The following is a 23,664-nucleotide window of genomic DNA, read 5'->3' on the forward strand; positions in this document are numbered from 1 at the left end:
ATCATGGGCTAAATTTTTTTTTGAGCTACACAGTTCTGTCAGGTAAAAATTAGACCATGTCGTCCCTCTCCATAAAAAGATCAAGTCTCACAAAATACATTTTACCAGAATTTTAACAACCAAAACAAACTAAATACAAAACACAGAAACTTTGGTTACTTTCCATCATTTCCTTGCAGAGCCAGGTTAGTGCACGTAGAGAATGAATGCATTGCCTTTCAAGTCCTTTTCAATTTTAGATTGGGGAGGGTTTTGTTGATGCACAGAGAATAGTGGGTGCCTGAATGCAGGGATGAAGGTTGGAATAATAGGAACATTGAAAAGATTCTTAGGCACCATGTAAGCAAGAAAAATAGAGTGATCGGAGTGAGGCAAGGAAGGTTTAGATCAAGGTGGCCAAATCGCGGCTCTTTGATGTGTAATGTGTGGCTCGCGGAAATATATTAGCTGGAGGAAATTAGGGGACTAGGAGGTTAGAGGTCAATCACAGCCCAGGCTGCGTTCCAAGGAGTGGAAAGAGGGAGTGGGCACTGAAGAAACCGCCCTTTTATATGTGAATCTTCTTCCAAAAGTTGAGCAGATGGTGCAGTACTGGTGAATTCCCATGTTGCACCAGCTTTTCATCCCACTTATATAGTATACGTTCCAAGTACTTTCTCCCCCATTTTATCTCGCTCTAATCTGGTCCAATCTGGTTTTTCCCATGTTTGATAAAAATCTAATAGGTATCATAATTGTGCTGCTCTATAATAATTCTTAAAGTTTGGTCGCTTGTTTGTACCATTCTGTTAATTTATCTAGCGCTCTCCTCGGTTTCCCCCTTTCCATAAGAATTTCCTTATTATTTTCTTTAGTTAGCTCCTTGAAGAATTTCTCTGTTAGGTGAATTGGTAATGATTGAAATAGGTATTGTATCCTTGGGAAGATATTCATTTTAATGCAATTTACCCTTGTTAATCAATCAGTGTTAATCAGTGTTAACACATCAGTGTTAATGGTAAATCTTTCCAATGTTCGAAGTCATCTTGTAATTTCTTCATTAATGGCTGATAATTTAATTTGTATAGATGGCCTAGATTATTATCTAGTTGAATACCTAGGTATCGGATTGCTTGTGTTTGCCATTTAAATGGTGATTCTTTCTTAAACTTTGTGAAATCTGCATTATTCATTGGCATCACTTCACTTTTATTTGCGTTGATCTTGTACCATGATACTTCTCCATATTCCTTCAATTTCTTATGTAATTATTTTATTGATAATTCTGGTTCTGTTAAGTATACTATGGTGTCATCTGCAAATAGACTTATTTTATATTCCTTCTCTTATTTTATTTTCTGTTCTCATCAGTTCTGCCAATGGTTCTATAACTAACGCGAACAATGAGGAAGATACTGGACATCCCTGCCGAGTTGACCTGCTTAATTTAAATTGGTTTGATATATATCCATTTACTGTAACCTTTGCCAATGGTCCCTTGTATAATGCTTTAATCCAATTAATATATTTCTCTGGTAGGTTGAACCTCTGTAGTACTTTGAATAAATAATTCCATTCTACTCTGTCAAAGGCTTTCTCTGTGTCTAAGGCAACCGCCACTGTTGGCGTCTTGTTTCCTTGTACTGCATGGATTAAGTTAATAAACTTACAGATATTGTCCGTTGTTCGTCTTTTCTTAATAAATCCAGTTTGATCTAGTTTTACTATTTTTGGTACACAGTCGGCCAATCTGTTTGCTAATAGTTTAGCTATTATCTTATAATCTGTGTTGAGTAGAGATATTGGTCAATACGATGCTGGTGTTAGTGGATCTTTCCCCGTTTTTGATATTACTGTAATTATTGCTGTGAGGCGGCAGCGGCCCCGGACCCAGTCTGAGCAGAAGGTAGGCGGCGGCTGCCCCGATCCAGGAAAAAGCAAGAGGGAGGCAGCGGCCCTGGCCTCGGTAGAGTGAAGCAGGCGGTGGCCCCGGCCTCGGCAGCGCAAAGCAGGCGGAGGCCCCGGTCCGGGCAGAAAGAAGGAGGCCCTGGACCGGGCAGAGGGTAGGCGGCGGCGGTCCTGGCCCCAGTCCGAGCAGAAGGTAGGCGGCGATGGCCCCGATCCGGGCAAAAGCGAGAGGGAGGCGGCGGCCCCGGCCTCAGCAGAGTGAAGCAGGCGGAGGCCAATAGGTTGGATTGCGACCAGGTATGGTCCGACCTAGGAGGGGAGGCAGGCCCCTCCAGCCCGGGTAAGAAACCTGCATAGAAGGCCACTCCGATATAAAACCTACGACCCAAGGACATCACTGCCATGTCCCAGTTCGCTCGGCCACAGCACACGCACCATGGGTGTAAAGGGTGGGGCCAGTACTGCGCACACTGCACTCCAACTAAAAGCTCCTTTGCGCAGGCACGAGGACATGTCCACGTCCTCCCCCTCAAAAGATGCTCATGAACTCAAGCTAGCATGCTGGAACATCAGAACCACGCTAGACAAGGCTGACAGCCACTGACCTGAACATCGGTCTGCCCTCATCGCACATGAACTCCTCAAACTTGACATCGACATAGCTGCTCTCAGTGAAGTCTGCCTTGCAGATGTATGCAGCCTCCAAGAACGCGGCGCGGGCTACACACTCTACTGGTCTGGCAAGCCTATGGATGAACGACGCCTATCTGGTGTAGACTTCTTGGTTAAGAACTCCATTGCCTCCAAACTCGAAAACCTCCCGTCAGGCCACTCGGACCGGATCATGTCCATGCGACTTCCCCTTCAAAACAAGCGTCGCATCACCCTCATCAGTGTCTATGTTCCAACCCTCCAGGCGGAACCAGCAGAAAAGCACAAGTTCTATACTGATCTGCGCAACCTCATTCAACGCACCCCTACAGTCGACAAGGTTGTCATCCTTGGCGACTTCAGCGCTCGCGTCGGCAAAGACTCAGAAACCTGCCAGGAATCCTGGGCAAGCATGGTGTCGGCAAGTGCAAGGACAATGGGCGCCTCCTGTTGGAGTTCTGCGCAGAATAGCAGCTTGTCATTACAAACACCCTTTTTCAGCAGAGGGACAGCCTTAAGACTACCTGGATGCATCCTCGATCCAAATACTGGCATCTCCTGGACTACGTCCTGGTGCGAGAAAGAGACAAACGAGATGTGCTCCACACCAGGGTCATGCCCACCGCGGAATGCCACACTGACCACCGGCTTGTTCACTGCAAGCTCAACCTTCACTTCAAGCTGTCCAGGAACAGTAAAGCCCCCAGAAAGAGGTTCAATGTTGGAAACTTGCAGTCAGACAAACTGAGAGGAAACATCCAGGCAAACCTCCAAGCAAAGCTCGAGGATGCAATCTGCCTCACGGACTTGTCCCCTGAAACCCTCTGGGATCATCTGAAGACTGCCATACTGCAATCCACTGAAGAGGTCCTGGGCTTCTCCTCCAGGAAAAACAAAGACTGCTTTGACGAAAACAACCAGGAAATCCAGGAGCTGCTGGCAAAGAAGCGAGCTGCCCACCAGGCTCACTTTGCAAAGCCGTCCTGGCCAGAGAAGAAACGAGCCTTCTGTCACGCATGCAGTCATCTTCAGAGCAAACTCCGGGATATCCAAAATGAGTGGTGGACTAGCCTCGCCAAACGAACCCAGCTAAGCGCAGACATTGGCGACTTCAGGGGTTTTTACGAGGCTCTAAAGGCTGTGTACGGCCCCTCACCCCGTCCAAAGCCCGCTGCACAGCTCAGACGGTAAAGTCCACCTCAGCGACAAGATCTCCATCCTCAACCAATGGTCAGAACACTTCCAATCTCTTTTCAGTGCCAACTGCTCAGTCCAAGAATCCGCCCTGCTCCAGCTCCCTCAACAGCCCTTAAGGCTAGAGCTGGATGAGGTCCTCACCCGTGAAGAGACATATAAGGCAATTGAACAACTGAAAAGTGGCAAAGCAGCAGGTATGGATGGAATCCCCCGCCAGAGGTTTGGAAGGCTGGCGGCAAAACTCTGCATGCCAAACTGCATGAGTTTTTCAAGCTCTGCTGGGCCCAAGGAAAGCTGTCTCAGGACCTTCGTGATGCCATCATCATCACCCTGTACAAAAACAAAGGCGAGAAATTAGACTGCTCAAATTACAGGGGAATCTCGCTGCTCTCCACTGGAGGCAAAATCTTCGCAAGGATTCTCCTAAATAGAATAATACCTAGAGTCGCCGAAAATGTTCTCCCAGAATCACAGTGCGGCTTTCGCGCAAACAGAGGAACTACTGACATGGTCTTTGCCCTCAAACAGCTCCAAGAAAAGTGCAGAGAACAAAACAAAGGACTCTACATCACCTTTGTTGACCTCACCAAAGCCTTCGACACCATGAGTAGGAAAGGGCTTTGGCAAATACGAGAGCGCCTCTGATGCCCCCCAAAGTTCCTCAACATGGTTATCCAACTGCACGAAAACCAACAAGGTCGGGTCAGATACAGCAATGAGCTCTCTGAACCCTTCTCCATTAACAATGGCATGAAGCAAGGCTGCGTTCTCGCACCAACCCTCTTTTCAATCTTCTTCAGCATGATGCTGAAACAAGCCATGAAAGACCTCAACAATGAAGACGCCGTTTACATCTGGTACCGCACGGATGGCAGTCTCTTCAATCTGAAACACCTGCAAGCGCACACCAAGACACAAGAGCAATTTTTCCGTGAACTACTCTTTGCAGACGATGCCGCTTTAGTTGCCCATTCAAAGCCAGCTTTTCAGCGCTTGACATCCTGTTTTGCAGAAACTGCCAAAATGTTTGGCCTGGAAGTTAGCCTGAAGAAAACTGAGGTCCTCCATCAGCCAGCTCCCCACCATGACTACCAGCCCCCCCACATCTCCATCGGGCACACAAAAATCAAAACGGTCAACCAGTTTACCTATCTCGGCTGCACCATTTCATCAGATGCAAGCATTGACAATGAGATAGACAACAGACTCGCCAAGGCAAATAGCGCCTTTGGAAGACTACACAAGAGTCTGGAAAAACAACCAACTGAAAAACCTCACAAAGATTAGCGTGTACAGAGCCGTTGTCATACCCACTCTCCTGTTCGGCTCCGAATCACGGGTCCTCTACCGGCATCACCTAAGTCTCCTAGAACGCTTCCACCAGCGTTGTCTCCGCTCCATCCTCAACATTCATTGGAGCGACTTCATCCCTAACATCGAAGTACTCGAGATGGCAGAGGCCGACAGCATCGAATCCACGCTGATGAAGATCCAACTGCGCTGGGTAGGTCACGTCTCCAGAATGGAGGACAATCGCCTTCCCAAGATCGTGTTATATGGCGAGCTCTCCACTGGCCACCGAGACAGAGGTGCTCCAAAGAAGAGGTACAAGGATTGCCTAAAGAAATCTCTTGGTGCCTGCCACATTGACCACCACCAGTGGGCTGATATCGCCTCAAACCGTGCCTCTTGGCGCCTCACAGTTCGGCGGGCTGCAAGTTCCTTGGAAGAAGACTGCAGAGCCCACCTCACTGACAAAAGACAAAGGAGGAAAAACCCAACACCCAACCCCAACCAACCAATTTTCCCTTCCAACCGCTACAACCGTGTCTGCCTGTCCTGCATCGGACTTGTCAGCCACAAACGAGCCTGCAGCTGACGTGGACATTACCCCTCCATAAATCTTCGTCCGCGAAGCCAAGCCAAAGAAAGGAAAGAAGAATTATTGCTGTTTTGCATGAATCTAGCATGTTTTGTGTTTTTTCAATCTGGTTCATTACTTCCAGGAGGAGGAATTAATAAGTCTTTTGTTTTATAGAATTCTATTGGGAGTCCATTCCCTCCCGGCGGAGGAACCGCCCCTGAAGAGGAGCGGTGCGAGCAGCACACATCAGAGTTGGTTCTCCTCGGGCCAGGCCACAGCGCAGCAGAGGGCCGCCAACATGGGGTGAGCAGTAGGAGGGTCGGGCGAAGCTGAGTGTCCTCTGGAGATAGAGGCCACAAAGGTCAGGAAGCCCAAATGCGGTTGACTCGGTACAAGCTTTAAACCGCCTGTTACAGGAGCTGACAGTGGTTTATTTTAAAATTTCCAAATAAAAATGAACATTTAAATAATTATTTGTAGTTAAAATATTGTGATTTGCTTTTAACAACATCCATTGGTTGGTATTAAGTGCAAAATTTTGGTGGTGCCGTGGGAGGGGGTGGTGGGGTCTGTCATCTTATTCAGAGGGTATCGCTCAAAGCCAATATTTTGGGTGCAAATTCCAGGGTTCATCCGATGCAGGAGTTGTCCTATACAACCACATATATGGTATTTTTTAATATTCATGTACAATTTTTCCAACAAAATATGCATGTAAAAGTAAAAACATGTATGTAGCAATTTTTTAAAAATGTATTGTGGATCTCAAATACCTGAAGTTTATCATATATGTCTTTCATGTTAAAGAAGTTTAAACCAGGCTGAGGCTAGATTGTTAAGTTCTTGGAGGTACAGGCACAATATCACAATGGGGCTGTACTGTGCTGTACAGGTACACAATCCTTTATCCGGAACCTTGGGGGACAGTGTGTTCCAGATTTTGGAAAGCCAGATTTAAACCCCAAATTGTGCCACCATCTCCACCCCCACCCCCTTCCAGTCGCGCTGCCGTCTCCCCCACCCCCGTCCGCCCGACTTGCTCTGCCAGTCTTCCCCCCCCCCCCCCCCATCCACCCGCCCAATTCGCGCTGCCGTCACTCTCCCCACTTGCCGGATTTTGGAGCTTTTTAGATGTCTGGATAAAGGATTGGTTACCTGTAATGTTCTATGCTCTAATAAAATGAAAAACTTTCACACATACCTCTCCTCTAAATCCAAAAGTAGATATGCTCGCAAGATCTTCAAATTTTTGTAATTTGCTTGTCGTAAATCTTTCACAAAGTATTTCCAAATCTTCCCTCTGGTTGTGAAGAAAAGGTGACATATTTTTGAGGATAAAACCCACACACGTGCACATCACACAGTAACAACTCTTGAAAATCTGATTTGTAAATTGTGCCGGACAAAAATTGAAACTTTTGAGTCAAACATTAAATTCTATGACACAAACAATGAGCAGCTGGAGAAACTCACCAGGTCAGAAAGCATCAAGGGGAGAAATGGTCAGACAATGTTTCAAATCAGTACGTTTTAAAGAAGGGATAGGTGATATCAAGAGGGCAAAGAAAAGGATAAAGAGGGAAAAGGATATACATTCTTACTTTAGTCTTGATAAAGGGTCATAGCAGTGACAAAAGCAAAAGTTAGAAAAAATGATGAAATAAAGAAATGTCAAATGTAAAAGTACAAAGGTTACTAGATTCTGAAAGGAAAATGATTGTTAGAACACCAACTGAATACTCCTCATTCGAAATGAGGTCAATGAACTTAAGGCAAAATCAGTGGGCGTAGCAGTTAGCGCAACATGTATACAGTGCCAGCGATTGGGACCAGAGTTTGAATCCCACATTGCAAGGAGTATATTCTCTCCGTGTATGCATGGGTTTTCCCCACGGGCTCCGGTTTCCTCACATCATTCAAAACGTACCGGAGCTGTAGTTTAATTGGGAGGCATGGACTTGTGGGCCGAAATGACCTGTTAATCTGCTGTTTGTCTAAATTTAATTTAAAAAAATTAAAACATTAAAAAATTTAAATTTCAAAGTACCCACTGCAGAAACATCATTGCAGAGTGGAAATTATTGGGAATATCAAAGGGTATCAAGCAATAAAGAAGGACAGGCAATAAAGTGAGTGAGGTGGGGTAGTGCTCTTAATTAACGATGAAATCCGGGCAATCGTGAGAGATGATACAAGACCGAAGTAACAGAATATTGAATTAATTTGGGTAGAAATTAGGAACTGTAAAGAGAAAAGATCACTGGTGGAAGTTGTCTGCAAGCCACCAAATAATAAAGTGGCAAAGGCAATTGTTGGGTTATAGGCCCATCCTCTGCTGGATGTCACCCTTCCATAAATACAAAACCCTGTGTGTCAGTAGCCACGTTAGTCTAATAGAAGTAAAGGATGAGAAACCGTCACGTCTCCAAGTCTTAACTGTGTGAGTGCATACACAATCTGATGGATGCAAGAATGGAAAGGAAGTTGTCATAGGGGACTTGAACTTCTTCATTGATTGAACGCATCAGGTTGATCAAGGGCATCTTTTTTTAAAAATGTTTTATTTTTCACACTATGAACCATACTGACCAAAAAACACACAAACATTTCCCTCTTGAATATACAGTGTCATTTTCTCCCCCCTCCCTTCCCCCCCTCCCCACTCACTCAACGTTCAACCTATATGGTACATTAAACCCATTAAACAATGTCATCACAATGAAAATAAACAAGAAAATTGTGTCTTCTACTTTTACATGCTGGGTCAGTTCATTTCGTCTTCTTCTCCTTCTGTCATTTTAGGGGGTGGAGACTTCTCTGTGTTCCATGTACGGTTCCCAAATTTGTTTAAATACTGTGATGTTATTTCTTAAATTATATGTTATTTTTCCAATGGAATACATTTATTCATTTCTATGTACCATTGCTGTATTCTCAGGCTATCTTCTAATTTCCAGGTTGACATAATACATTTTTTTGCTGCAGCCAAGGCTATCATGATAAATCTTTTTTGTGCTCCATCCAAATCTAGTCCAAATTCTTTACTTCTTATATTACTTAGAAGATCGATCTCTGGATTTTTTGGTATGTTGCTTTTTGTGATTTTATTTAATACCTGGTTTAGCTCTTCCCAAAACTTTCTCACTTGCCCAAATTGCATGTACTGTTGTTCCCGTTTCCTTCTTACAGTGAAAACATCTGTCTGATACTGTTGGGACTTTAAGAATTATTATAGAGCAGCACAATTAAGATACCTATCAGATTTTTATCAAACAAGGGAAAAACCAGTTTGGACCAGATTAGAGCTAGATAAAATAGGGGAGAAGGTACCTGAACATATACTATATAAGTGGGATGAAAAGCTGGTGCAACATAGGAATTCACTAGTACTGCACCATCTGCTCAACATTTGGAAGAAGATTCACGTAGAAAGGAATAAAACAAATTATCAACTACCAAAACTAATATTGACGCAAAATCAACGAATCCCTTTCATAGATAAATCTTTCCTTTAGAGAATGGGAGAGAAAAGGGATCAAAAGTATAGAAAATTGTTTTTCGGAAAATAAATTATCTTTTGAACAAATAAAGGACAAATATGGTATAACTCACGGTACAATGTTTGCATACCATCAACTGAAAACCTACTTGAAGGACAAATTGGGAAGCAGGCTGAGGTTACCAGAAGGAAGCAATTTTGAATATGTGATTACAGACACAATGATAATTAAAAGATTTATAACAAACATGTACATCAAACTGCAAGAGAAAGAGAACGAGGAAGCAAGCTGTAAACCCAAACAAAAATGGGAACAAGATCTAAACATAAAGATAAAGAATGAAACATGGGCAAAGCTATGCTCCGGAACTATGAGAAATACAATAAACACGAGATTACGCATGATACAATATAATTGGTTACACAGGCTGTACACCACGCCCCAAAAGTTAAATAAATGGGATCAAAGGCATCTTGAGGAAGACCTCGCACAATGCATCCAGGATGGCTTTCTTGAAAAGAATGTTTCTGAACTTACAAGGGTTTTGTGCGATGAGACAGGCAAAATTAATGATCTCGTAGTTAGGGATCCTCCCAGGGAGAGTGATAGCTGCACTATCCTCTTACTTCTAATCTCAGTAGCACATGGCATGGGCAGTAATCCTGAGATCACAACTCCAGAGGTCCTGTCCATCAACCTCACACCTCACTCCCTGAACACTTTGCAAGACCTCATCACCCTTCCTATCCATACCATTGATCCCTACATGAACCATGACATCTGGCTGCTCACCCTCCTCTTGAAATTGCTGTAAACTTGATCGGAGATATCCTGGAAACTTGCACCTGGGAGGCAACATACCACTGGGATTCTCAATCTCTTCCACAGAACCTCTTTTCCCCCTCATTATTGAATCCCTTATTATTAAAGTTTCTTCCTTCACCACAGGGCCAGACTGTGTGCCAGAGACCTGACATCATGGCTTGTCCCACCTAGATCATCCCCCTCAACAATATCAAAAACAGTATACACCTTGTTCTCCCCAAACTGTCCATATCCTTTCCCCCCTCCTGGTCACCAATCCTCTGCCTGCCCTTTGAAGGTCTGGATCAGGGCAAGCAGAGGGTCTGGTGACAAAGGATATCACTGGCTATTTTCCTTCTGCATTTTCAATGAAAGGCTCAGACTTGAAATTTTCCTTTCCTCCCACGGATGCTCTTGCCGAGTTCCTCCAGCAGAGTTATCTTTGCAACAAATTTTTAAACAACTGTTGGAATTAATTCAAGAACAAGACCTCAATTTCAGTCATTCCGGAAATCTAATCTAAAGCATAATTCCATCCTCTACAATTGAGAGTTGGGTGGTTAAAAATGAGCAATTTCCCTTCCTTTAGCAGCCAGAGGGGCAGATGAAACTTGAACATGAAAGAAAAACATCAAATACAGTATATGGCTCTTTATAAAGAAACCCAAAATGAACTATGTTATAATTAAAGGCTGGGAAATTTCAAGAATGAAGAAGCAAACGTAATAGAATGATAGTTTTAATAGATAGCATCTTTTTGATATTAAAAACAGAACATTGAAAGCTCTCTCCCTGAGCTTGTCTCATTTGCCAGCAATTAGCCCGTTTCCCTTTAAATGTTTGCAATCCGTCTAAATGTCTTTTGAATGCTGCAATTTCACCCACCATCACTTCCCCTGGCAGCTTTCCACACAACTACTTGTGTGAAAATATCCTTTTAAATCTTTCTCCCCTCATCTTTATACTCTCCAGTTTTAGATTCTCCTGTCCTGAGGAAAAAAAAGTGAATATTTATCATATCAATGCTCTAATAATTTCATAAACCTCCTACGTTCCAAGAAGAAAAGTCCCAGCCTATCCAAACAATTCAAGCCTGCCAATCCTAGTAACATTTGTTTGAATTTTTTTTTTTATACACCCTTTCCAGCTAACCACCTATTCTGCAGTAAACAGAACTGCACACATAGTCGCAACATGGTCCTATAGAGATACAACATGATGTCCCATTCTTATACACACAATGCCCTGAATGATGAAGGTATGCAGGCCAAACCACAAGTACCAGTGCCGTCACTTGGTAGGTTAAACCAGGACAGGATGTGGACAATGTACTCCTATCTCCAGGTGTCTGCCCTAGAACACTCTTCAGGGCTCTACCATTTATCGCCAACATCCTGCCCTGGTTTAACCTAACCAAGTGCATCACCTTGCACTTCGAACTGGAACTGATTCGTTGGTTCTTAATGGCTGCACAAAAAATGATGCCCAAACTAAACACTACTGCTTGCATATCCCTTTATTCCCTGCATATTTATGCAACTGTCTAAAAGCATCTTCAATGCTACTATCATCTGTTTCCATCACTTCCCCAATCCAGGTTACATCCTGGTAAATCTCTTGCCAGGATTCTGCTCGACTTGCTGAGTTGCCCCAGCAGATAAGACTTTTTTTTTTAAACCCCTAATTCCAGTCTCTGGTGCATCCCCAGAGATATCACTTCCTTGCTCTTGAACTTGATACCTCAAAAGTGAAGGCATCCATGCCATAACCCATTCTTTACTCCCCTATCTACTTCCATTGCCAGTTTAATTGAGCTATGCTCCTGGACCCCCCAGATCCCTCTGCACCTCAATGCCTTTAAAGGGTCTCAGCATTAAATTTATACTTTCCTCTCACATTTGACCTCCCAGAATGCAATATCACACATCCGTCTGGGTTAAAATATCCAGAACACATCAAAATCCTGTTATATTTTGACCCTGTCCACAATTCCTCTAATCTTCTGTAACACATTAGCATTCTCTACATCAGCCATTCTCAACCAATTTTTTTTGGCTACGGCCACTTTAGAACTCTGCTCAAAGTTTATGGGCCCCCTTACGACTCTGCTCAAAGCTTTTGGACCCCCTTCCAAATGAAGCAGTCATTTAGTTGGTTTCTTCTGTATTTCTCTCCCACCCACTACATAAAAAACATTTAAAATTTTCTATGATTTCAGTCTGTGTCCCCCATTCAATGGCTACTCTACCCTGCCCTCCATATTCATCTCCTCGGTAAATATCAGTACAACATATTTAGTATTTAGTAATTCACCCACCCCCCTGACTCCAATTGCCCTTGAGCAGCTCAATTCTCTCCCTAGTCATTCAGTTGTTTTTAATGCAAATATAAAATGCTTTGGAATTCTCTTTAAACCTACATCATTGCCCCCTTTTGCCCTCTGAATGTCCAGCTTGAGATCTTCAGATTTCTGAAAAAGAATTTATTTTCTGAAAGGCTTGTGGAAGACACTGAAGACACATTCACATGTCGAAGATTGTCTGGGGTACTTTAAAAAAAATCTTACCCTGATACCAGTCCCATTGTCTTGGATCTGAATCAGCTTTAGTCCACCGTCCTTTAGAATAACTTGAATATTTGTAGATTTCGCATCCAAACTGTTCACAACAAAAAAAAAGTTATCACAATCTGAAGACTAGTTCAAATAAATCTTGTGGAATATAGTTGGAACACAAGGCTAGTATATTAGTTTGGTTCATAGTACAATAAAACCCGATATTCAGAATTCAAGCAACCAGCAAAAGAGGAATTAAAAAAAACAAAATAATACATAAAAAATACCTAAATTTAAAATTTAATGTAAATAAATGTTCTCTGAAGTAGCATGTAAACCTGTGGTGAATAAGGGAGCAAATATTCAGCCAGCAGGGTCCCTTGTTTGTGCTTTGCTCAAAGCAGCTGTTTGAATAAAGTTGTGTGAAAAAGCAACAAATGCAGTGATGCCACTTGCCATTGGGGTACTCTCTTTAAGTGTCTCCTTATCCCTGTTTTGTAAGAGAGGCTTTATCTGCAAACTTGGAGGGGAGTGGGAGTTAATTATCTATATTGTTATGGTTGTCTTTCGGGTGGCTCCATGGAGGGGGGAGGAACCTGTAGATGCTGCAACTGTTAAATGTTTTCAAAGAATGTGACTGAAAATAAAATTAAGGTTTATATATTGTTATGAGCACAGAGGACCCCAAAACACTGCAGCAATAGAAATTCACCAAGACAAATTGTTACTTAAACAAAAGTTGCTTTTAATTATCTTTAAACATGAAAACAGGATCAAACTTTAACTTATCACTATTGACTTAAATAACATAACTTAACCCCCTTCTAATTCTAAGCGCACATGTACGTAATGTGTGTCTAAGTTCAGAAAAGTCAATCTCACTCTTCCAAATTCACTGGTTGCAGGCAATTCTTAAACTGTGCACAGAATTTAACATTTATGCAGTTCACCAGACTTTGGTGCTTGAAAAATAAATGGTTACTGGTCAGAAGGGTTCTTGTCAGTTTTCAGAGAGATTTATTGCTCGCTTGACACCCACAACAGATTCTTTCTGAGCAGCCACATCAGTGTCTTGCCAAAGAAACTTCCAGATGATAACTTCTTTCTTTCAGGTCACCACAGAGTTCCTTTTTGTTTCCCTTATTTCAAGTGAAACATTATGCATCTCCTCTTGTATGGACCACAAGGACTTTGACCAGGCTGAAATAAGAACTCACAACCAATCTTCAAAATGGGGTTTTTCCACTAGTTGCTACTGTAGAACTGAATTCTCTCTCTCTCTGAAAACCACATGACCCTCTTAGAACAGCCAACTGCACTAAGACAGATTGTGGCTCCAGACCTAATCTTCAGAGTTCGTTCATCTTTTGCTTTCCAAAACAATATTCTGCTACTCCACAGCAGGTCCAATTAACACCTACTTGTGAAGTCCTTATAGGCATCCTTCAAAGTTTGTGCAAAGGCACTCAGAGCCTGAACGGTCTGGCTTGAGCAGAGCTCCGGCATTTTAAATGAAATCTGTTTTGAAGTGTTTGTATTTGTATGTGACCTACACTAAAAAAATCCTGCCATAATTTATCTTCTTTAAAACATATCTATATACAATAAAATATTACATAATCGGTCACAGTATTCATCCAAATTAAATTTATTCATTTTAAGTACAGTGTAGTATTTTTGTCTTTTAAAGTGTTTACTTTTAATGCAGGTGTATTAGTTTGTCACTGTATGATTAAGTTACAAGCAACCGGAAAATACACTTATTTGGCATCTACCAAAATCCCAAAGGTGCCGGATTTTGTGTGTTACTAGTGGCAACCACTTAAAGTATGTACACTGGAAGGCCATGTGGACTATGAGAACACGTTACCAATCTGCAAGTGGACATGATGCACTGATTGACCAGTCCTGAACTGCTGCAGATGCCTGGAGTGATGGTGTAGTGGGAAACAGCACGTTTTAGACCTCACAACGAGGAAGGTTCTGTGATACGATTCCAAGTCAGGATGCAGTATGACTTGAAGAACTTGTTGCTGATGCTCTCGCCTTTGGAGTAAATTTTTGACATAGACATGGCAACACGTTATATCTTGTGGATTGTATTCTCTGAAGCCATTGGTATTCCAATGCTCCAGCGACTTAGGCTTTATGTTCTCCGTGAAACCGCGTGCTCGACCCTGAGTGCTCCAGTTTACACCTATGTACCAATAACAGGCAGTTCGATCTGTTCATAGGTCAATTTGTGTTCTCCCCATTTGGATGAATCACAGAACAGACAACTTTTGTGGTGAAGCAGAAGGAAAAATGAGATCGGTTCTTGAGTTTTTGCATGGGCACAGGTAGGCCAGCTGCTCTGCCCCTCTATATTGATCCCATTTTCCAGCACAGTGTTCAGGAACATCTATTCATTGGCAATTCAAATACTAGTCTCAATTCTTCTGAAATATTGCAAGAATCTCTGCCTCCACCATTCTCTCAGTCTGACCATTCTAAACTCCAGTCTCTATCGTACAAACCCTGTATTCCCCACTAAACCAGTTCACGATTAGATGAGAGGGTAACAAGTTGATTTGATGCAGAAGTATCTCAAAATTCAACATCTATTGTGACTCCCTCCTGTTTATTATTGCATAACCCGATAACACAAGTGGCAATCTCTGACGAACGCTTTACTGTTAAATCCAACAATACAATGGGAGCTTCTTGAAATGGCATCTGCAACCAGTTGAGCTCTATTTTTAACTAGCGTGCCTCGTGGGGACTCGTATAGCACTGTAGAGTATGGTGGCTGCATCGGGTGCAGATCAGCCCACGGGAGCGGCTGTCTACATCCTCTTTCTTGGGTAACCCCCCACATTCCTCAATCCAAGTTGGCACTGTACATTACAATAATTTTAGTTCAGCAGTGAACAGACAGCCCAGTTTAATCCTGATATTTTGGGTTGGGCTTACAAGTACACCTGAAGCGTGTAATGTAGTGTAAGTGGATGCTTGGGGTGCTTCATCTTGAGAGGATGTGCCATCCATGGTCTCAGGGGTGCAGCCATTTGTTTCATGGATTGTTACTGAGGCAGCTCCGTCTACCCCAGGTTCACATTCCACATCCTTGGACAGAGTCTCATCAGGAATGGATTGAGATGGGGTGGCTCCCTCATGGGTAGGATGTGTCTACGTTTTCTCCGACACACTCTTCCCTTCCTTCTGATTTTACCAGGTATGACTTGGACTCCTTTCGACTATGCCCATGCGGTCGTAGCCCTGGGGAGTCTGTATCCTTATGACTTGCCCTTCTGCTAATGGCTTGAGTGACTAGCTGTTTCTGTCATAGCACCTTTTCTGCGTTCGCCTCCTATTCAGCAGTTGGGACTTGATTTCTTGTGGGTTCTTTAGCTCAGGCTCCAAGAGCCTCCTTGCCACTGGCAGGGTGGTCCGTGTCTGCCTGGACACGAGTCTTTGTGCTGGAGAGCCCAATGTGTCATGTGAGGGATGTTCCTTAGGTTGAGGAACACATCAGTTTTCTCCTTGTGAGACTTCTCCATGAGCTGCTTTGCGCTCCTCACAGTTTTTTCAGCCAACCCGTTTGACTGTGGGTACTCCAGGCTCTCAATGATATGGGTGAAATCCCATGTTGCTGCAAAGCATCTGACTTTCTCAATGGTGAACTGGGTGCCATTGTTCAATTGTTGAGTGTGGGGTGCCCCATGCATGGAAAAGTGACTCTTCAACTTAGTAATGACTGCCAAGGAAGTGATGTCAGGTAAAAGGTCTATCTCAAACCATCCAGAGTGTGAATCGACAAGAACCAAGTACTACTGACTGTGCCATTCAAAGAGGTCTGTTGCCACAATTGACCAGGAGAGTACAGCACTGGGGTTGAGCAGCAGTGGCTCTTTCTTTTGGTGCGTCTTGGTACTGTTGTACACTGGGCAAGCTCATACCTCCTGGTCTATGTTCTCGGTCATCCCTGGCCAAAAAACTATGTCTCCATCTAGCCCTGTGTTTGGTTGCTTCTGCCTCTGGGTGCCCTCTGTGCAGGATGCTGACATAGATGTTTTGCAGTGAACTCGGGACGACTGCTCTCAGGCCCTTCGTTATGATTCCGTCATTGATGAGTAATTCGTCCAAGAATGGGAAATAGGGTTGTGCTGCTTGTCAGGCCAGCTGCCCATGATAAAAGTGCCCAGGATCCTCAAAGCTGCGTCTTCAACTGTGTACTGTCTCAGCTTCTCCATCTGGGAAGAGATGTGCATTACTGTCATTATATCAAAAGTGCCCTCTTCCTCAGCCTGCTGGATCGCGCATTTTCTGACAGCGGGAGAGCATGTTGGCTTTCTTTTCCACACTTGTAAATTAAAGTCAGGTTGAATTTATGTCTGCAGGGGGTGAGTGAATTGGCTTCAGCAGAATTGTGCCCAGAGGTAAGTGGTCAGTCTCTATGGTCACTGGTCTACCATAGATGTAGTTGTTGAATTTTGAACAGGTCTATGGCCTACATCTCCCAAGATATATATCCCGTCCAGACAAAAATAACTCAAACTTAAAATATTGCAGTTTGCAATTTAGCCCATCCCACCGTGAGAGACACAGGACGAATGAAGGCAGAAGATCCAAAACAATTATCAAAACAAAAACAGTGGCTCTCCACCACAAATAGCACCCCACCCCCCCACCAGTTCCCTCTCCCCAGCACCCACACCCCGCCAATTCCCTCTCCCCAGCACCCACACCCCGCCAATTCCCTCTCCCCAGCACCCACACCCCGCCAATTCCCTCTCCCCAGCACCCACACCCCGCCAATTCCCTCTCCCCAGCACCCACACCCCGCCAATTCCCTCTCCCCAGCACCCACACCCCGCCAATTCCCTCTCCCCAGCACCCACACCCCGCCAATTCCCTCTCCCCAGCACCCACACCCCGCCAATTCCCTCTCCCCAGCACCCACACCCCGCCAATTCCCTCTCCCCAGCACCCACACCCCGCCAATTCCCTCTCCCCAGCACCCACACCCCGCCAATTCCCTCTCCCCAGCACCCACACCCCGCCAATTCCCTCTCCCCAGCACCCACACCCCGCCAATTCCCTCTCCCCAGCACCCACACCCCGCCAATTCCCTCTCCCCAGCACCCACATCCCGCCAATTCTCTCTCCCCTGCACCCACACCCCGTCAATTCCCTCTCCCCAGCACCCACACCCCGCCAATTCCCTCTCCCCAGCACCAACAACCCGCCAATTCCCTCTCCCCAGCACCCACACCCCGCTCCCCCCCGGCAGTTCCCTCTCCCCAACACCCACCGCCAGTTTCCTCTCCCCAGCACCCACACCCCCCCCCGCCAGTTCCCTCCCCCCAGCACCCACACAATCCCCCCCCGCCAGTTCCCTCCCCCCAGCACCCACACAATCCCCCCCCGCCAGTTCCCTCCCCCCAGCACCCACACAATCCCCCCCGCCAGTTCCCTCCCCCCAGCACCCACACAATCCCCCCCCGCCAGTTCCCTCCCCCCAGCACCCACACAATCCCCCCCGCCAGTTCCCTCCCCCCAGCACCCACACAATCCCCCCCCGCCAGTTCCCTCCCCCAGCACCCACACACCCACACAATCCCCCCCCGCCAGTTCCCTCCCCCCAGCACCCACACAATCCCCCCAGCACCCACACAATCCCCCCAGCACCCACACAATCCCCCCAGCACCCACACAATCCCCCCAGCACCCACACAATCCCCCCAGCACCCACACAATCCCCCCAGCACCCACACAATCCCCCCAGCACCCACACAATCCCCCCAGCACCCACACAATCCCCCCAGCACCCACACAATCCCCCCAGCACCCACACAATCCCCCCAGCACCCACACAATCCCCCCAGCACCCACACAATCCCCCCAGCACCCACACAATCCCCCCAGCACCCACACAATCCCCCCAGCACCCACACAATCCCCCCAGCACCCACACAATCCCCCCAGCACCCACACAATCCCCCCAGCACCCACACAATCCCCCCAGCACCCACACAATCCCCCCAGCACCCACACAATCCCCCCAGCACCCACACAATCCCCCCAGCACCCACACAATCCCCCCAGCACCCACACAATCCCCCCAGCACCCACACAATCCCCCCAGCACCCACACAATCCCCCCAGCACCCACACAATCCCCCCAGCACCCACACAATCCCCCCAGCACCCACACAATCCCCCCAGCACCCACACAATCCCCCCAGCACCCACACAATCCCCCCAGCACCCACACAATCCCCCCAGCACCCACACAATCCCCCCAGCACCCACACAATCCCCCCAGCACCCACACAACCCCCCCCCCCTCGCCCGACAGCATCCGCCTAGTCACAGCAACCCGCCCCCTCCCTTCGCCCCACGGTTGCATGTTGAATGTCAGCCCACCTGTTCTCCACCATTTCCTTAATCGCATTGGCGGGCCGCTGGATGACCTCGCCAGCCGCAATCCTGTTGACCACGGCTTCCTCCAACCTCCGGATCTCCCCTGGAACAGCCATGACGACCTGCCGGCGGCAACCGAACGAAACTCGCGCGGAGACCCAGCCGCTGCCCCACGTGGTGTTCACGTCACCAGCGCGGCGCCGCTGTCAATCACACCACCAGGGCAGCTCCAAGTGGAAGGTCCAGCTGTCAATCATTGAGCGCGGGGACTGGCGATTGGGGAATCATCGCGTCGAGAGATTGCAGGAGTAGCGGGGAGGGCACCGCCCCTACGTCTCCTCTGATTGGCTCCTTTCAGCGGAAGAGGGTGATGCAGTTGGCATGAGGAGTTGTCGACAGTCCAAACGCTGGATACGGTAACAGAAAAGCCTTTTTGATTTGCATTTCCCATTATTGTTGCAACACTTCGTTTCACTATTTACAAATATGCCCTCGTGCATTAAAAATACCAGCAACACGAAAGATCAAAGCAAACCCGAGGAACAACACTCCTGCCTCTCACTCTGCTTTCAAATTAGGATGAAACTATTTGTTTTGGGGGAAAAACATTACCTGCCTTGCAACTTTAGGAATTTCCCAAACGAATGTTCGCCAATGAATTGCAAGCACGCGTTTCGAATTCGTAAAATACCCTATTGGTGTGTTTGCTGTGCATTGCGACAATATGGCACATCACATGTTGGAATTGGGAGTTTATTCCACCCCCCCACCCACCTTGACACGAAAATATAGCGGCTTGTGTTGCAACACTCGTAAGTTGGTCGTTATTGGACGCGTTGAGCAATTGCTGTTAACGGAAAACCGGATTTGAGAAATGCTTGAGGTGTTTTTGTTTGTCTCATTCTGCAAGTCTGGAGGCCTCTGGCTGACTTGAGCTTGACGCTCGTCAGAATTTAATGTCATGAACAAGTCACAAAAGTCGTTGTTTTGTGGCAGCATCATTTACTATAACAAATAAATCAACTAATAGTCCAAGGTGTTACGAGTGGCTTTGACCATGGGCTTGCCAGTTGTCCTGTTCCAGTCCCAGCTATTTCTGTTGGCTGTAACACTACAAGTGATCACTGTATGTGTGTCTCTCTCCCTTTCTCTGTGAGAGAAAGCTGTTTTTCTCTCTCTGCTTGCAAAACCACATGACCCTCTTACAACAGCAAGCTCTCTTCCAGACAGCAGTGGCGCTGACATGCTCTTTCATCTGTTGCCTTTTGCAAACAACAATCCACTAGTGAAGTCTCTTGAGCACTGTTCAAAGCTCTTGCAAAAGCTGTTGAGGCCCCAATATATCAAGCATTAGCATAGCTCCAGTATTTCAAATAAGATCTCTTTTAAAATGTTTGTATGTGACCTACTGTAACAAACCTTTCCCAATTTATCAACCAAAAACATAACTATGTATATCTATATACTCTGTCACAACGGAAAATCAGGCAGTGTCTTTGGTTCATTGATTATTCAGCAATCTGATGGCAGCGGGGAAGAAACTGTCCCTGTGCCACTGAGTGCTCATCTTTAGGCTCCTGTACTTTTTACCTGATGGTAGCAGAGTGAAGAGGGCATGGCCTGGGTGGTGGAGGTCTTTGAGGAGAGAGGCTGTTTTATTAAGACACCACCTATTATGGATATCATCAATGGAGTGAAATCTGGTGCTTGTGATGTTGCAGCCCGAGTTAACAACCCTCTGGCATTTTTTTCTTGTCCTGAGAGTTGGCACCTCTGTACCAGACAGTGACACAACCAGCCAGAATGCTCTCTACGGTACTACTGTAGAATTTTTTGAGAGTCTTCGGTGATATACCAAAACTCCTCAAACACCTCATAAATTATAGCCACTGGCGAGCCTTCCCCTTCATGATGACATTAACATGGAGGCCCCAGGACAGATCCTCAGATGTGTTGACAATCAGGAATGTGAAGTTCTTGACCCTCTCCACAACTGAGCCCTTGATGAGGACTGGGTTGTGTTCTCCTGACTTCCTCCTGATGCCCACAATTATCTCCTTGGTCTTGCTGACATTGAGCATAAACTCAACAAGCTGATCTGTCTCCCCCCTGTACGTTCTTTGTTGCCGTTTGTGATTCTGCTGACAACCGTGGTGTCATCGGCAAATGTGTAGATAGCATTGTGTCTGGCCACATATTAAGTGGTGTATAGTGAGTAGAGCAGTGGGCTAAGCATGCATCCTTGATAGTCATTCAACACAGCGTTGCCAGTGGTGGCTACTGAGTTTGATGGCCACAGAAATTGGTCTGACTGCCTTCAAAATGTACACTAAACTTTTGATCCTCCTCGTTAGGTGCATATATATTGAGCAAATTCCAAAATTCTGAGTATATCTGACACTTATCATTTCCTCCCAGCCGGATCTATTATTTTCTCCTCTATTTTGATTGGTACATTTTTGTTAACTCGAATGGCTACACCTCTAGCTTTTAAACTATAGGATGCTGCTGTTACGTGTCCTACCCAGACTCTCATTAGTTTGTTATGTTCCGCTTCAGTTAGATGCGTTTCCTGCACAAATACTGTATCTAGTTTTTCCTTCTTCAATAAATTTAGTAGCCTCTTCCTTTTGTATTCCATTAATGTTTATAGTCATATAGTTCAACATGGCCATCCTATATCTTGCATACATCTCTTTTCCACCTCTTCGCCACTTCCATCCCCCTTTTCCCCATTTTCATCTCTTAGTTTTCTCTTATTACACTTAATGCACAACACATTTAAGACATAAAGTACCCCTGCAGTTTCCACATCCACTAATACCTTAACCCCAAAAGTTCCCCCCTCTCCGAGTTACCCCATATCTCTTGCCGGGCAACCACAACTACCCTTTTCATTTGGATTGCGATCTTGTTCGCAGCGTCAACTGATTTTGTAGTGATGGTTATTTCCCCTCAACCCAGTCCTCTCCACAAAACACTTCTTTTTAACACATATAACAAAGCTCTCTCCTCTTTTTTTCCCCTCTTATTCCCTTCCTTCCCTTCTCTTTTCCCTCTTTAGTTCTTTACATATACATTGTTTTTACATCTTTATATATACTTTATCGCCGCACTTCATTCTTGTTACTTCTCTTCATCTCTTCTCCTGTCCTGCAAACGTTCTGCGAATTCTTGTGCTTTCTCTGGATCCGAGCACAGTCTGTTTTGCTCCCCGGGTATAAATATTTTAAGCACGGCTGAATGTCTTAATATGAATTTGTAATCTTTTTTCCATAAAAATCAATTTTGCTGTATTAAACTCCTTCCTCCTCTTTAAGAGTTCAAAACTTATGTCTGGGTAGAAAAATATTTTTTGACCCTTGTATTCCAATGGTTTATTATCTTCTCTAACTTTATTCCATGCCCGTTCCAGTATATTTTCTCTTGTCATGTATCTCAAAAATTTTACTAAGATAGATATTGGTTTTTGATGTGCTTGTGATTTCGGAGCTAATGCTCTGTGTGCTGAGAAACTTTCACGTTGAGTATTCCCCTGTCTGTCTTACCTCTCCCACCCTGGTCTATCCACTATTGTGTTATCTCAGCCTCTCCGTCATCCTTCCCCCCACCCCCCTATTTGTAACCTGCATTCCCCCTCTTTCTACCTAAATTTCCAAGAAATGGTCTGAAATGTTGACTGCAGTTAATGCCAAATCTATTCCAACTTTTCCCAAGTTCAACTTGCAAAATCACCCTGAATGGCAAGAAGAATAGATTCATGGGAACAGTCAGCCACTGAAAGAATTAGGCAGAAATATTACCATTTCTTCAGTGTCGCCTAATCTATATCCAGGAATTCCCTCCCCAAAACATGGTGGGGGCTCCTTTGCCAATAGGCCTGAAGAGTTACGAGAAAGCTGCCTACCTGTGACTTCTCTGGAGAAATTAGGGATTGGGAAAAGAAAAATCAGACGTTGTTTATTGTCAGGTAATAAAACAGAAGTGTAATATTATATGAAATTGCCTTTGGTCTGCCCTTACAGTCAGAGAAAGAGAAGCAAAACCACCCCCACCACCCCCGTCAGAGTCACTGAGTGTCCGTGGATACTCCTCCAGCGCTCCCACAGCCTCTGCCTCCGCACAAAACTCCAGTTCAGTTCTAACCATCAGCAACCCGACCCCCAACCAAATCTCAAGCATGAGGAGAAAGCTTTCAGAGCCCAGAGCCCTCAGGAGCCCATTTTATCCTCAAAACTCTGTCGAATCAAAACTGACCAACCAAAGGGACTACAATCTGTTACTACGCTCTGTGGCTGGACTCCCGCGTGGAGGCCCGTTTTTATATTTCCTGTGAAGGAATTGTAAGTTCCATGGCATACGATGATTTCAAAAGAAATGCTCACCAAATGGTTGTGAATGCAGAGTGAAAAATAAAGTGTCAGATTTTGTTAATTTTGTTTAAATTCTGCCAATGTGTTTCCTCATTGAATCCTTTTAAAACCTATCCTATCTGGTCATGTCAGGACTATGGAACGGTACAGCATGGAAATGGGCACTCCATTCCACGGAATCCACACAGACAATCAACCGTCCATTCACACTGCTAGGGGAATTCCAGCAGGTCGAGCAGCTTCAGTGGGAGAAAAAGAAAGGTCATAGTAGGGTGGTGAGAGAATTGGCTGATTGGCAGGAAGCAGAGTATCAGAATACAGGGATCATATTCTGGCTACCAGTTGTTGGTGGTGTTCCATCGGAGCTGGCACTGGGGCCACTTATTTTTATGTTGTATATTAATGATTTGGGTTAAGGATTGTGAGTGG

At 45.2% G+C, this 23,664-nt stretch overlaps 2 protein-coding genes across 4 annotated transcripts in view; one reads left to right on the top strand and one right to left on the bottom strand.

The window, feature by feature from the left end:
• mlh1 (mutL homolog 1, colon cancer, nonpolyposis type 2 (E. coli)) overlaps positions 1-19,140 on the bottom strand; it is a 77,747-nt gene extending 58,607 nt beyond the window's left edge. The window contains exons 1-3 of one of the 3 annotated variants that reach the window (XM_069920371.1): positions 18,866-19,138; positions 12,470-12,560; positions 6,801-6,899 (exon numbers count right to left, since the gene is read on the bottom strand). In XM_069920371.1, coding sequence (XP_069776472.1) covers positions 6,801-6,899; positions 12,470-12,560; positions 18,866-18,978 — 303 coding nt within the window. In that variant the 5' untranslated portion in view covers positions 18,979-19,138. Of the gene's footprint in view, positions 1-6,800; positions 6,900-12,469; positions 12,561-18,865 lie in introns of all 3 variants that reach the window. The other 2 variants (XM_069920372.1, XM_069920373.1) reach the window with 2 other exon arrangements.
• Positions 18,825-23,664, top strand: part of LOC138755085 (TPR and ankyrin repeat-containing protein 1-like) — a 112,733-nt gene continuing 107,893 nt past the window's right edge. The window contains exon 1 of the mRNA XM_069920322.1: positions 18,825-19,278. The gene's annotated coding sequence lies outside the window, so the exon portion shown is untranslated. The remainder of the gene's footprint in view (positions 19,279-23,664) is intronic.

The sequence above is a fragment of the Narcine bancroftii genome, chromosome 2 (genome assembly GCF_036971445.1).
Source record: "Narcine bancroftii isolate sNarBan1 chromosome 2, sNarBan1.hap1, whole genome shotgun sequence".
NCBI classification, from domain to species: Eukaryota; Metazoa; Chordata; class Chondrichthyes; order Torpediniformes; family Narcinidae; genus Narcine; species Narcine bancroftii.